The 16,178-nt window shown below is 44.8% G+C and overlaps 1 protein-coding gene across 9 annotated transcripts in view; it reads left to right on the plus strand.

The window, feature by feature from the left end:
• Positions 1-16,178, plus strand: part of LOC142010671 (low density lipoprotein receptor adapter protein 1-like) — a 104,630-nt gene that overhangs the window by 62,342 nt on the left and 26,110 nt on the right. For 7 of the 9 annotated variants that reach the window (XR_012644863.1, XR_012644862.1, XM_074989096.1 and 4 more), the window contains 2 exons: positions 15,433-15,505; positions 15,892-15,995. Coding sequence is in view for 7 of the 9 variants with exons in the window: in XM_074989096.1 (XP_074845197.1) it covers positions 15,433-15,505; positions 15,892-15,995 (177 nt within the window). In the remaining 2 variants the exon portion in view is untranslated. The remainder of the gene's footprint in view (positions 1-15,432; positions 15,506-15,891; positions 15,996-16,178) is intronic. The other 2 variants (XM_074989091.1, XM_074989092.1) reach the window with 1 other exon arrangement.

The following is a 16,178-nucleotide window of genomic DNA, read 5'->3' on the forward strand; positions in this document are numbered from 1 at the left end:
TCAGACTAAAGGTCCATCCAGCCCCATATCCCGTCTGCTGACAGTGGCCAATGCCAGGTGCCCCAGAGAAGGAGAACAGAAGACAATGATCAAGTGATTTATCTCCTGCCATCCATCTCCTGCCCTTGTACTGAAGGCTAGGGCACCATACTTTATCCCTGGCTAATAGCCATTTATGGACCTAACCTGCAAAAATTTATCAAGCTCTTTTTTAAACCCTAATAAATAAATAACCCTGATCTGTGGTAGCTAAATTTGACCCCTCATGTTGTACGTGTAATTTGGGTTATTTTTGCAATGTGCATTACCTTACACTTACCCACATTAAATTTCATTTGCCATTTTGCTGCCCAATCACTCAGTTTGCTGAGATCTTTTTGTAGTTCTTCACAATCCCTTTTGGTTTTGACTGTCCTGAAGAACTTGGTGTCATCTGCAAACTTTGCCACCTCACTGCTTACCTCATTTTCTAGATCATTGATGAACAAGTTGAACAGGATCAGTCCCAGGACTGACCCCTGGGGAACACCACTAGTTACCCGCCTCCATTGTGAAAATTTACCATTTATTCCAACCCTTTGTTTTCTGTCTTTTAACGAATGCCCGATCCATGAAAGCATCTTTCCTCTTATCCCATGACCGCCTAATTTACATAAAAGCCTTTGGTGTGGGACCGTGTCAAAGGCTTTCTGGAAATCTAGGTATATTATGTCCACTGGGTGCCCCTTGACCGCATGTTTATTAACCCTTTCAAAGAATTCTAATAGATTAGTTAGACGTGACTTCACTCTGCAGAAACCATGCTGACTTTTGCCCAACAATTCGTGCTTTTCTACGTGCCTTGCAATTTTATTCTTTACTATTGTTTCTACTAATTTGCCTGGTACTGATGTTAGACTTATCGGTCTATAATTGCCAGGGTCTCCTCTAGAGCCTTTTTTAAATATTGGCGTTATATTGGCCGTCTTCCAGTCATTGGGTACTGAAGCGGATTTAAAGGATAGGTTACAAGCCACTGTTAATAACTCCACAATTTCACATATGAGTTCTTTCAGAACTCTTGGGTGAATACCGTCTGGTCCTGGAGACTTGTTACTATTCAGCTTATCAGTTAACTCCAAAACCTCCTCTAATGTCACTTCAATCTGGGAGAGTTCCTCAGATTTGTCACCTAAAAAGGCTGGCTCAGATTTAGGAACCTCTGTAACATCCTCAGCCGTGAAGACTGAAGCAAAGAAATCATTTAATCTCTCCACGATGGCACTGTCTTCCTTGATCGCTCCTTTTATATCTTTATCGTCCAAGGGCCCCACTGCTTTTTTAGCGGGCTTCCTGCTTCTAATGTATTTAAAAAACCTTTTTACTATCATTTTTTGAATTTTTGGCTAGCTGTTCCTCAAAATCTTTTTTGGCTTTTCTTACTACATTATGACACTTAAGTTGGGAGTGTTTGTGTTCCTTTCTATTTTCCTCACTAGGACTTGACTTCCACTTTTTAAAAGCTGCCCTTTTCTCTCTCCCTGCCTTTTTAACATGGCTGTTAAGCCATGGTGGTTCTTTGTTAGGTCTCTTAGTGTGTTTTTTTATTTGGGGTATACATTTAAGTTGGGCCTCTAGTATGGTGTCTTTAAACCGTTTCCATGCAGCTTCCAGGGGTTTTAGTTTAGTTACTCTACCTTTTAGTTTCTGTTTAACTAGCTTCCTCATTTCAGTGTAATTCCCCTTTTTGAAATTAAATGCCAGAGTGTTTGACCGCTGCGGTGTTCTTCCCAACACAGGAATATTAAAAGTTATTATATTGTGGTCACTATTTCCAAGCGGTCCAGTAACAGTTACCTCTTCGACCAGATCCTGCGTTCCAGTCAGGACTAGATCAAGAACTGACTCTCCCCTTGTGGGTTCCTGTACTAGCTGCTCCAAGAAGCAGTCATTTAAGGCATCAAGAAATTTAATCTCTGAATCCCGTCCTGAGGTGACATGTACCCCATCAATATGGGGATAATTGAAATCTCCTATTATTACTGTGTTTTTTATTTTGATAGCCTCTCTAATCTCCCTTAACATTTCAGCATCACTATCACTGTCCTGGTTAGGTGGTCGGTAATATATTCCTAATGCCATATTCATATTAGAGGAATGAATTGTTATCCATAATGATTCTATGGAACATTTTGATTCCTTTAGGATTTTTTCTTCATTTGATTCTATATTACCCTTCACATATAGTACCACTCCGCCACCCGCACGACCTGTCTTTCTGATGTATTTTCTATCCCGGTATGATAGTGTCCCACTGATTGTCCTCATTCCACCATGTTTCTGTGATGCCTATTATGTCAACTTCCTCCTTTGATATGAGGTACTCCAGTTCACCCATCTTATTAGACAGACTCCTAGCATTTGTGTAAAAGCACTTTAAAAAACTACCACTATTTATATGTCCGCCTTTCACAGACGCGTTGGATTTTTTTTATATGTGATTGTTTCACATCTGATCTTGCCCATATATTATTTCCCACGTTCCCTATCTGACTAACTTCTAGGGAATCCCTAGCTATGGAGCCTCATGTAAGAGAAGTCTCCGTCCAATCCAGGTGCTCCCCTGCACCAATCGGCTTTCCCCCACCTCTTAGTTTAAAAACTGCTCTACGACCTTTTTAATGTTTAATGCCAGCAGTCTGGATCCACCTTGATTTAGGTGAAGCCCATCATTCCTGTATAGGCTCCCCCTACCCCAAAAGTGTCCCCAGTTCCTAATAAATCTAAACCCCTCTTCCCTACACCATTGTCTCATCCACGCAGTGAGACTCTGAAGTTCTGCCTGTCTATCTGGCCCTGCGTGTGGAACTGGAAGCATTTCAGAGAATGCCACCATAGATGTTCTGGATTTCAGTCTCTTTCCTAGTAACCTAAATTTGGCCTCCAGAACATCTCTTCTACCCCTCCCTATGTCATTGGTACCGACATGTACCACGACCACTGCCTCCTCCCCTGCACTGCCCATAAGTCTGTCTAGATGCCTCGAGAGATCCGCAACCTTCGCACCAGGCAGGCAAGTCACCATACGGTTCTCCTGGTCATCACAAACCCAACTACCTGTATTTCTAATGATCGAATCCCCCACTACTAAAACCTGCTTCTTCCTAACAGCTGGCACTCCCTCCCCGGGAGAAGTATCCTCGGCACGAGAGGATACCATAGCGCCCTCTGGAAGGAGGGTCCCGACTATGGGATGGTTTCCCTCTGCTCCCATTGACTGCTCTCCTTCCCTGAGCCTTTCATCCTCCGTAACAGCATCAGGACTGTCAGATTGGAGGTGGGACAGCCCTACGATGTCCCGGAAAGTCTCATCAACAAACACCTCTGCCTTCCTTAGCTCCTCCAGTTCAGCCACCCTGGCCTCCAAAGCACGCACTCGGTCTCCGAGGGCCAGGAGCTCCTTGCATCGAGCGCACACATACGCCACCTGCCCACAGGGTAGGTAGTCATACATATTGCACTCGACACAATAAACAGGATAGCCCCCACTCTGCTGCTGGGCTTCTGCCTCCATTTCCTACTCTATTTATATATGAGGGTTTAATTAAATGTTTCAGGTAGAGGTTGTTATAAAGGATTTAAGTTTAAGGGCAATAGAAGTCACTGGCTCCCTCCAAGCTCCCCCTTTAAACTCCCTCCTGTTAGCACTCACCCTGTTCACAAGCACCCGGTCGCAAAGCTCTTAGTGCTTGGCTGTAGACAATGGATCGTGTGGTGTGTCTGGGATGGAAGCTGGAGGCATGAAGGTAGGCGTGTAGCGGTCAGTGGGTTTACGGTACAGGGTGGTATTGATGTGGCCTTCATGTATTAGCACCGTGGTGTCCAGGAAGTGGATCTCCTGTGTGGACTGTTCCAGGCTGAGGTTGATGTTGGGGTGAAAGTTGTTGAAGTCCCAGTGGAATTCCTCCAGAGTCTCCTTCCCATGGGTCCAGATGATGAAGAGGTCATCAATGTAGCATAAGTAGAGCTGGGGTGTTAGTGGATGAGAACTAAGGAAGTGCTGTTCCAGGTAAGCCATGAAAATATTGGCATATTGAGGGGCCATGCGGGTACCCATAGCTGTGCTGCTGATTTGAAGGTATATATCATCGCTAAATCTGAAATAGTTGTGTGTGAGGATAAAGTTACAGAGCTCAGCCATCAGATGTGCTGTAGCATCATCAGGGATACTTCCTGGACACCACGGTGCTGATACACGATGGCCCCATCAATACCACCCTGTACCACCCTGGTCGTGCGGGTGGCGGAGTGGTACTATATGTGAAGGATAATATAGAATCAAATGAAGTAAAAATCCTAAAGGAATCAAAATGTTCCATAGAATCATTATGGATAACAATTCATTCCTCTAATATGAATATGGCATTAGGAATATATTACCGACCACCTAACCAGGACAGTGATAGTGATGCTGAAATGATAAGGGAGATTAGAGAGGCTATCAAAATAAAAAACACAGTAATAATAGGAGATTTCAATTATCCCCATATTGATTGGGTGCATGTCACCTCAGGATGGGATTCAGAGATTAAATTTCTTGATGCCTTAAATGACTGCTTCTTGGAGCAGCTAGTACAGGAACCCACAAGGGGAGAGTCGATTCTCGATCTAGTCTTGACTGGAATGCAGGATCTGGTCCAAGAGGTAACTCTTATTGGACCGCTTGGAAATAGTGACCACAATATAATAACTTTTAATATTCCTGTGTTGGGAAGAACACCGCAGCGGTCAAACACTCTGGCATTTAATTTCAAAAAGGGGAATTACACTAAAATGAGGAAGCTAGTTAAACAGAAACTAAAAGGTAGAGTAATTAAACTAAAATCCCTGGAAGCTGCATGGAAACTGTTTAAAGACGCCATACTAGAGGCCCAACTTAAATGTATACCCCAAATAAAAAAACACACTAAGAGACCTAACAAAGAACCACCATGGCTTAACAGCCATGTTAAAAAGGCAGTGAGAGAGAAGAGGGCAGCTTTTAAAAAGTGGAAGTCAAATCCTAGTGAGGAAAATAGGAAGGAACATAAACACTCCCAAATTAAGTGTCATAATGTAGTGAGAAAAGCCAAAAAAGAGTTTGAGGAACAGCTAGCCAAAAATTCAAAAAACGATAGTAAAATGTTTTTTAAATAGATTAGAAGCAGGAAGCCTGCTAAAAAAGCAGGGGGGCCCTTGGATGATAAAGATATAAAAGGAGCGATCAGGGAAGACAGTGCCATTGCGGAGCAATTAAATGATTTCTTTGCTTCAGTCTTCACGGCTGAGGATGTTACAGAGGTTCCTAAATCTGAGCCAGCCTTTTTAGGTGACAAATCTGAGGAACTCACTCAGATTGAAGTGACATTAGAGGAGGTTTTGGAATTAATTGATAAGCTAAATAGTAACAAGTCTCCAGGACCGGACGGCATTCACTCAAGGGTTCTGAAAGAACTCAAATGTGAAATTGCGGAGTTATTAACAGTGGTTTGTAACCTATCCTTTAAATCCACTTTGGTACCAAATGACTGGAAGACGGCCAATAGAACACCAATATTTAAAAAAGGCTCTAGAGGAGATCCTGGCAATTATAGACCGATAAGTTTAACATCAGTACCAGGCAAATTAGTAGAAACACTAGTAAAGAGTAAAATTGCAAGGCACATAGAAGAGCACGAATTGTTGGGCAAAAGTCAGCATGGTTTCTGCAGAGGGAAGTCGTGTCTAACTAATCTACTAGAATTCTTTGAAGGGGTTAATAAACATGCGGACAAGGGGCACCCAGTGGACATAATATACCTAGATTTCCAGAAGGCCTTTGACACGGTCCCACACCAAAGGCTTTTATGTAAATTAGGTGGTCATGGGATAGGAGGAAAGGTCCTTTCATGGATCGGAAATTGGTTAAAAGACAGAAAACAAAGGGTGGGAATAAATGGTAAATTTTCACAATGGAGGAGGGTAACTAGTGGTGTTCCCCAGGGGTCAGTCCTGGGACCGATCCTGTTCAACTTGTTCATCAATGATCTAGAAAATGGTGTAAGCAGTGAGGTGGCAAAGTTTGCAGATGACACCAAGTTGTTCAGGACAGTCAAAAGCAAAAGGGATTGTGAAGAACTACAAAAAGATCTCAGCAAACTGAGTGATTGGGCAGCAAAATGGCAAATGAAATTTAATGTGGGTAAGTGTAAGGTAATGCATGTTGGAAAAAATAACCCAAATTACACGTACTACATGATGGGGTCAAATTTAGCTACGACAGATCAGGAAAGGGATCTTGGAGTTATAGTGGATAGTTCTCTGAAGACATCCATGCAGTGTGCAGCGGCAGTTAGTAAGGCAAATAGGATGTTAGGAATTATTAAAAAAGGGATCGATAATAAGACAAAAGAGATCATACTTCCCCTATATAAAACTATGGTACGCCCACATCTCGAGTACTGCGTGCAGATGTGGTCTCCTCACCTCAAAAAAGATATATTGGCATTAGAAAAGGTTCAGAAAAGGGCGACTAAGATGATTAGGGGCTTGGAACGGGTCCCATATGGGGAGAGGCTAGAGAGACTGGGACTTTTCAGTTTGGAAAAAAGGCGATTGAGGGGCGATATGATAGAGGTATATAAAATCATGAATGGTGTGGAGAAAGTGAATATAGAAAAATTATTTACCTTTTCCCATAATACAAGAACTAGGGGACACCAAATGAAATTGATGGGTAGTAGGTTCAAAACTAATAAAAGGAAATTTTTCTTCACACAGCGCACAGTCAACCTGTGGAACTCCTTGCCCGAGGAGGCTGTGAAGGCCAGGACTCTATTAGGGTTTAAAAAAGAGCTTGATAAATTTTTGCAGGTTAGGTCCATAAATGGCTATTAGCCAGGGATAAAGTATGGTGCCCCAGCCTTCATAACAAGGGCAGGAGATGGATGGCAGGAGATAAATCACTTGATCATTGTCTTCTGTTCTCCTTCTCTGGGGCACCTGGCATTGGCCACCGTCGGCAGATGGGATGCTGGGCTCGATGGACCTTTGGTCTGACCCAGTATGGCCATTCTTATGTTCTTATGTACCGTAAAGCCACTGATGGCTACGCCTGCCTTCATGCCTCCAGCTTCCATCCCAGACACACCACACGATCCATTGTCTACAGCCAAGCACTAAGATATAACCGCATTTGCTCCAACCCCTCCGACAGAGCCAAACACCTACAGGATCTCTACCAAGCATTCTTGAAACTGCAATACCCACCTGAGGAAGTGAAAAAACAGATCAACAGAGCCAGACATGTGCCACGAAGCCTCTTACTACAGGACAAGCCCAAGAGAGAAACCAACAGAACACCACTAGCCATCACCTACAGTCCTCAGCTAAAACCTCTACAGCGCATCATCAGGGATTTACAACCCATCCTGGACAATGATCCCCCACTTTCACAGGCCTTGGGAGGCAGACCAGTTCTTGCCCACAGACAACCTGCCAACCTGAAGCAAATCCTAACCAGCAACTATACACTGCACCACAGTCACTCTAACTCAGGGACCCATCCATGCAACAAACCTCGTTGCCAGCTCTGCCCACATATCTACACCAGCAACACCATTACAGGACCTAACTAGATCAGCCACACCATCGTGGGTTCATTCAGCTGTACATCTACCAATATAATTTACGCCATCAGGTGCCAGCAATGCCCCTCTGCTATATACATCGGACAAACTGGACAGTCTCTACATAAAAGAATAAACGCACACACAAATCAGATATCAGAAATGGCAGTGTACAAAAACCCGTAGGAGAGCATTTTAATCTCCCAGGCCACACAGTAGCAGACTTAAAAGTAGCTATGCTACAGAAAAGAAATTTCAGGACCAGACTCCAAAGAGAAATTTCTGAGCTACAATTCATCTGCAAATTCGACGCCCTCAGCTCAGGCTTAAACAAAGACTGCGAATGTCTGGCTAAATACAGAAGCAGCTTCCCCTCCCTTGGTGGTCACACCTCCAGATCAACTGCTGGTAGTAAGCCTCACCCTTGCTGACTGAGCTAACCTTGTTATCCCCACCCTTGCTCTGGCTTATTTGTACGTGGCCTTGCAGATTTCCAAGTCCAGCATCTGATGAAGTGAGTCTATGCTCACGAAAGCTCATGCTCAAAACTTTTCTGTTAGTCTAGAAGGTGCCACAGGACCCTTCGTTGCTCTTACAGATCCAGACAAACACGGCTACCCCTCCGATACTTATTACCCAGGAGTAACTATATTTCTAACATAGGTACGTGGTTAGTATTTATCAGAGGCAACATATGGAGTGCAGAGTGGTCACATACACACCCTCCCCAACCACCAATGTCTGGACTCCCTGTGTACTCATTGTCAGCACCGTGCCACTTCCGGTGAACGTGGGGATGGTACAAACTGCTCTTCCCCAGAGCAACGAGGCCTGAGAGCAGCATGAACTTCCTAGTTCACTGTTTTTTCGGCTGCACTTTGGGGCGGGGGTAGCACAGGACACTGGCCCCTGCACTCACTGGAAGCAGTGTAGTACTTCCACAGGAAGAGGCAGGTGGAGGCGGAGCCAGGGGAGGAACTGGTCACATGTCCTTTAATCCCTGCACCAATCGCCTCTGCTGTTTAAACTTCAGATAAATGAGACATACATACAAATCAGAAAATCATTCAGCAAATCCTAATCATTTGAATGACAGCTTACGTAGTTCCTTTTACATAAAATACATCATTATTATACCCTCATCGTACCACAACGAAGATTATGGGGTACAATATTGTACAATCTCTGAGACTGAGCAGCTGGGCTCCGGTACTTGTGCTTCGTGAAGTGAGTACCAACCAGTGAGCCCAGCTGAGACAGACTGCTAGTCAGAGACTTGTCCACACCTCAGCATCTGATACACTGCAGCAAGGCTTTGCCAGTGACACCAGGCAGTGTTTTCCAAAAGGAGCAGGATTTATGAATCACCTGGATACAGCACCAGGAAGTCTTTTGGTTAGCACAGTGACACAAACCTGCAGCCATGCCACTTGAAATACTGGGACTAGTTGTACTAGAGCTGTGCCACCGAGAGCATTTTGGGTGGTGGCATGGCAAGCATGTCACCCAGGTGCCAAGGGAACTGAGGCTGTGGGTGAAGGGGAGATGGGTGGAGTGGAGGCTAGCCTTCTCAGCTGGGAGGCTGGGAACCAGACAGAAGGGTCCAATGGGGTGGATGTGGCCCACAGTCTGTAATTTTCTCCCTTGTGGTCTATGCAGAACTCAGCACTTAACTCTGATACGTTCCCTTTGTTCGTCCTGGTGAAGTGGTGGGGTGGGAAGTCTTGCTCTGAGGCTTTGCCAGTTGTGAATATTCTGGGCAATGGGTTGTCCCAGTGTTCTTTTTTTTTTTTTTTTTGTTTGTCTTGTTTTGTTTTGATTCTTCACTGATGTGGGGCGTTTCAGTGGGTTACAGCCAATTTCTGAATGAACCATTTATTGCACTATGGACAGTGAGGTCATTGTCACTTTTCTGGGGGCAATACAGACCAGTGAACAGTTGTCAGCATCTGAACCACAATGTTGTGTGCCTTGCAATGCTTTACTGTTGTACCTGGCAATCATAGCCATTCACAAAGAGCCTACTAGCTTGCAGGTCACACCTTGGATGTTTATGTATAGCTGCATCACTGGGCAAAGCAACTCTGACCCCAGCTACCTAGTCCAGTCACACACTGGCTTCCAACAGCCATGGTCCGTGTCTACACTAGCCAAAAACTTTGAAATGGCCATGCAAATGGCCATTTCGAAGTTTACTAATGAGGCGCTGAAATACATATTCAGTGCCTCATTAGCATGCGGGCAGCTGCGGCACTTTGAAATTGGCGCGGCTTGCTGCCGCGTGGCTCGTCCAGATGGGGCGCCTTTTCGAAGGACCCCACCTATTTTGAAGTCCCCTTTTTCCTATGAGCAGATGGGAATAAGGGAACTTTGAAGTAGGTGGGGTCCTTTCGAAAAGGAGCCCCGTCTGGACGAGCTGTGCGGTGGCGAGCCACGTCAATTTCGAAGTCCCCTTATTCCTATGAGCAGATGGGAATAAGGGGACTTTGAAGTAGGTGGGGTCCTTTCGAAAAGGAGCCCTGTCTGCACGAGCCGTGCAGCGGTGAGCTGCATCAATTTCAAAGTGCTGCGGCTGCCTGCATGCTAATGAGGCGCTGAATATGTATTTCAGCGCTTCATTAGTAAACTTCGAAATGGCCATTTGCATGGCCATTTCAAAGTTTTTGGCTAGTGTAGACACGGCCATGGTGTCTATTTGCAGAGTGACCCCAAAACACACTCAGTAATGGATTTTCCCAAAAATGTGTTTTCTGCACGGTCCATCTCTTTTCTGGCAGTTTAGACAGTAAAGGTCCATTGCCCCTGTAAAGGGTCAGCATTCAAGAATTTGCTGCTGTAACTGGAATTACCAAACAATTCAATTCAAACACAGCAGTGGACTAATTAAGATTAAAAATAAAACAAGGCTGTTTCACTGCAGAGAGAGAATTTTTAAGTGAGTACCAGTATTAAAGTCAGAAATAGTTACAAGAAAAAAGTGTGTTCTAGCAACTACAACTTAAGCTAGATGTGGGTCAAGTAAAATCTTTACCACCAGTTCCCAGCAACAAGGCCAACTAATTTTTAGGAAACCATTATGCTGTACTTGATACAGGAGACAAGGAGTCACCCTGTACAGCAGAGGAGAAGCCTCATACCCCCAAGGCTGGGAGGTCAGCTGCCTCCACTGTGAGGAGGAAATGTAGAGTTGTGGTGGTTGGCGATTCTCTTCTGAGGGGGATGGAGGCACCCATCTGTTGCTCTGACATTTCATCTCGGGAGGTATGCTGCCTGCCGGGGGCCCGTATCCAAGACATTATAGAGGTGTTGTTGAGTATTATCCGGCCCTCTGACTACTACCCCATGCTACTCATCCATGTGGGCACTAATGATACTGTGAGGTGTGACACTGAGTGGATCAAGAGTGACTACAGGGCTCTGGGAGTACGTGTGAAGGAGTTTGGGGAGCAGGTGGTTTTCTCTTCAATCCTTCCTGTCAAAGGTGGGGCCCATGCAGAGACAGGTGCATCCTGGAGGTGAATGCGTGGCTGTGTAAATGATGTCTCCAGGAGGGCTTTGGCTTCCTCGACCAGGGGATGCTAGTCCAGGAAGGACTGCTCGGCAGAGATGGTGCTCACCTTTTGAGGAGAGGGAAGACCCTATTTGGACACAGACGATGACATCGTTGGCATCACAGAAACTTAGTGGGATAATACACATGACTGGAATGTGGGAAGAGTACAGCTTGCTCAGGAAGGATAGATGGGAAAAAGGGAGGAGGTGTTGCCTTGTATATGAAAAATTTACACGCTTGGACTGAGGTGGAGATGGCCATAGGAAACAGATGTGTTGAGAGTCTCTGGATTAAGCTAAAAGGGGTAAAAAAACAAGGGTGATGTCCTGCTAGGAGTCTACTAGAGGCCACATACCCAGGTGGAATAGGTAGATGAGGCTTTTTTAAAACAACTAACAAAATCATCCAGGGCCCAGGATTTGGTAGTGATGGGGGACTTCAGCTATCCAGATATATGTTGGGAAACGAACACAGCGGTGCACAGACTGTCCAATAAGTTCTTGGACTGCATTGGAGACAACTCTCTATTTCAGAAGGTTGAAAAACCTACCGGGGGAAAGCTGTCCTAGATTTGATTTTAACAAATAGGGAGAAACTGATTGAGAATCTGAAAGTGGAAGGCAGCTTGGGTGAAAGTGATCATGAAATCATAGCGTTCACAATTTTAAGGAAGGGTAGAAGGGAGAACAGTAAAATAGAGACAATGGATTTCAGGAAGGCGGATTTTGGTAAACAGAGAGTTGGTAGGTAGGGTCCCATGGGAAGCAAGACTGAGGGGAAAAATAACGGAGGAGAGTTGGCAGTTTTTCCAAGGGGTATCATTAAGGGCCCAAAAGGAAGCTATTGGTCTGCATGGGAAAGATAGAAAATATGGTAAAAGACCGTCTTGGCTTAACCAGGAGATCTTGCATGATCCCAAAATAAAAAAAGAATCATATAAAAATGAAAACTAGGACAAATTATGAAGGATGAATACAGGCAAACAACACATGAATGCAGGGGCAAGATTAGAAAGGCAAAGGCATAAAATGAGCTCAAATTAGCTACGGGCATAAAGGGAAACAAGAAAACTTTTTATAAATACATTAAAAGCAAGAGGAAGACCAAGGATAGGGTAGGCCCACTGCTCAGTGAGGAGGAAGCAGTAATGGGAAACTTGGAAATGGAAGAGTTGCTTAAGGACTTCTTTGTTTTGGTCTTCCCTGAGAAGCCTGAAGGAGGAATGCCCAACATAGTGAATGCTAGTGGGAAAGGAGTAGGCTTAGAAGATTAAAAAAAAGAACAAGTTAAAAATCACTTAGGAAAGTTAGGTGTCTGCAAGTCACCAGGGCCTGATGAAATGCATCCTAGAATACTCAAGGAGCTGATGGAGGAGGTATCTGAGCCATTAGCTATCATCTTTGGAAAATCATGGGAGACAGGAGAGATTCCAGAAGACTGGACATAGGCAAATATAGTACCCATCTATAAAAAGGGGAATAAGAACAGTGCAGGAAACTACAGACCAGTCAGTTTAACTTCTGTGCCAGGAAAGATAATGGAACAAGTAATTAAGGAAATCATCTGCAAACACTTGGAAGGTGGTAAGCTGATAGGGAATAGCCAGCATGGATTTGCAAAGAAGAAATCATGTCAAACCAATCTGATAACTTTCTTTGATAGGATAACGAGCCTTGTGGATAAGGGAGAAGCAGTGGATGTGGTATACCTAGATTTTAGTAAGGCATTTGATAGTCTTTGCATGATATTCTTATCAATAAACTAGTCAAATACAACTTAGATGGGGCTGCCGTAAGGTGGGTGCAAAACTGGCTGGATAACTATACTCAGAGAGTAGTTCTTAATGGTTCTCAATCCTGCTGGAAAAGTATAACAAGTGGGGTTCTGCAGGGATCTGTATTGGGACCAGTTCTGTTCAATATCTTCACCAATGATTTAGATATTGGCATAAACAGTACGCTTATTATATTTGCATGTGATACCAAGCTAGGATGGGTTGCAACTGCTTTGGAAGATAGGGTCAAAATTCAAAATGATCTGGACAAATGGGAGAAATGGTCTGAAGTAAAGAGGATGAAGTTTAATAAAGACAAATGCAAAGTGCTCCACTTGGGAAGGAACAGTCAGCTTCACACATACAGAATGGGAAGCGACTGTCTAGGAAGTAGTATGATAGAAAGGGATCTAGGGGTTATTGTGGACCACAAGTTAAATATGAGTCAACAGTGTGATGCTGTTGCAATAAAAGCAAACATGATTCTGGGCTGCATTAACAGGTGTGTTGTGAACAAGACAGGAGAAATCATTCTTCCGCTCTGCTCTGCACTGGTTAGGCCTCAGCTGGAGTATTGTGCCCAGTTCTGGGTGCCGCATTTCAAGAAAGATGTGGAGAAATTGGAAAGGGTCCAGAAAAGAGCAACAAGAATAATCAGAGGTCTAGAGAACATGACCTAGGACGAAAAGCTGAAAGAATTGGGCTTGTTTAGTTTGGAAAAAAGAAGATTAAGGGGGGGACATGATAGCAGTTTTCAAGTATCTAAAAGGGTGTCACAAGAAGGACAGAGAAAACTTGTTCTTCTTGACTTCTGAGGATAGAACAAGAAAAAGTTCCTAGCTGTCAGAGTGGTCAAACACCTGAATAAATTGCCTAGGGAGGTTGTGGAATCTCCATTTCTGGAGATATTTAAGAACAGGTTAGATAAATGTCTATCAGGGATGATCTGGACAGTACTTGGTCTTGCCATGAGGGCAGGGAGCTGGACTCGATGACCTCTCAAGGTCCCTTCTAGTCCTAGCAGTCTATGATTCTATGAATTTCTCAGGTCAGGATCTCCTTCCAAAGTCAAAGGGCTGCTTTCTGTGTTGTATTAACTGAAATAGAGAGAGACAACCCACGGTGTTTGTGCCCCTCACTTTTATAGTCCATTTACCCTTTTAAATGCATATTCCTGAGTGTTATCATAAGCAAGTTTGTTCTAGCTATGAGGACAGAGACATGGAGTCTTGAAGTGAAGGAAGTTTCATGTTGTTTGCTACAATGCATCTTAATCTGTTCCTGCCCTACTGTGGGTACGAAGGAATGGCCATCTGACAGGCCTCCCATCAGCTTTGATGGCACCTGGCTGGAGGCATCAGTTTTTTCTTTGTCTTTGAGAAATCTGTTTACCTCTGCTCACACTTGCCTGGAAAACACACTGCAGTTTTAATTTCAGCTCATGTTCATAAGATCAATACTCATTTCATACATAAACTCCATAAGAATACTGATTTTTAAAAAAATTATCTCTCACAAGATGTATTTTATACAAAGATTACAGTAGTATATAGGGTGCAAATAAAGGGGTACTTTCAGTAACAGTGAAGCATACCCCTCATATTGCTGGCTGTGCCACAAGACTTTTGTCACCCACTGGGTAGCAGTGCAAAGTACAGAGAGAAACTGAGGCATACGTAGGTTTCATAAAAATGTTACAGAAAACTCTGACTTCATCGCAGCTCCCCACAGCCTTTTGTCTTCCCCATTGAAGTGTCTGCTACTCCCAGCTGACTTGCATCTTCTACTGGCTAGGCCTTCAACTGACAATCTCCGTGGCTCATGTAATTGTGAGTCCTCCAGCCCCTGGTACTTCTCAGCTGAAGGGAGAGCAGCAAGAGAGACAAGTATGGGAGGAGCGACCTAGGATGTGGAACTAGTTTCTCCCATAGGCCAACCAACTACGGCATCATCTATTGCTGCCAGCTACTCCAGGAAATGGGCCAGTCTCTTCTGGACTGGTTAGTACCTTGTTAATTTATGAAAGCAATGAATGCAGCAGTAAACACTGATCATCATCCCCACAACCTACGAAATCCAGGACTCTTCTGTTCTGGTAGCACTTCACTCTGTGTCTTTCCCCAGTGTCCCTGCAGATCTGGATACTCCTTTCTAGAGGACGGAAAGTGTTTGTATTCTGACCTCACACACATCACAGGACGCTGCCTCACTTTCTTTGTCTTCCCTTTAAGCTCTGGGGATGCAGAAGGTTGTGGCGGGAAGAGGTGCTGAAAGAAAAATTGATGAGCCTGTCACTGAAGGGAATGGGGGCAGGGGTGCCGGGGCTTCAGTGGGCAAAGTCTGTCAAGTTCAGGGGCACTTGTCTGGGGGTACATGGGTTCTAGATAAGCAGGAGGTTCTAGTGGGAGAGTAGTGCTGGTTCAGGAGTGGGTGCAGGCATGCAGGCCTCAATATTAATCCCCTGTGTCTCTTGCTCACAGGCCCAGGCTGTGACTCTGACAGTGGCTCAGGCCTTCCAGGTGGCATTAGAACACTGGGAAGCAGCACAGGCAGGTAGGAGACAACTATCCCCTGGCACCTTCCTCAGGCCATCCTGGGAATCTCCTTGGGACTGAGCAGGGTTTTGCTTGCTGAGCAAATGCATCACATCATGAAGAGCAGCCTTCTCTGAGCCAGGTCTTCTGGGCCTCTTTCAACCTCCACCCAAGTACCCTGGGTTTCCCCTAGTTCCCAGCTCTGCTATAACCATGTAACACTTACCACATCTGCTGGCTTTAGATGCAGCTTGAAGCCCTGGACACCCTTGGGAGTCCACATGAAACTACCTCTGGGCTCAGGATTCCCAGGCTCACCCTGCCCCAAGCAAGTTCCAAGGTATCTGCCTCTCCTACCCCCAAAATTTCCAAGCTCTGTCTGTTTGTCTTTCATCCTGTTTTTAGGCTCTGTGCAAGAAGAATTCCCCCGGGAGTGTACACTGGAGATCAACAGGCCAGGCAGCTCAAGTGAGCAAGTCCCAGGCTCCCCATTCAAACATCACGTTGAGGTACAGTATATCTAGGTCACTGCCCTATAGGGCACAGATTGAGTCCTTCTAGGGCAGCAAAGAGTCTGGCTTACCCATCCCCACTACAGTAGAGAGCAGTGCACCTAGGGTTGGCTCTCCCCAAGTATCTCTGGATTTGGGATTTTGGTCACTGGGTATCAAGAATGGCCAGAATGCGAGGGA

Source organism: Carettochelys insculpta, chromosome 3 (assembly GCF_033958435.1).
Source record: "Carettochelys insculpta isolate YL-2023 chromosome 3, ASM3395843v1, whole genome shotgun sequence".
In the NCBI taxonomy this organism is placed as follows: Eukaryota; Metazoa; Chordata; order Testudines; family Carettochelyidae; genus Carettochelys; species Carettochelys insculpta.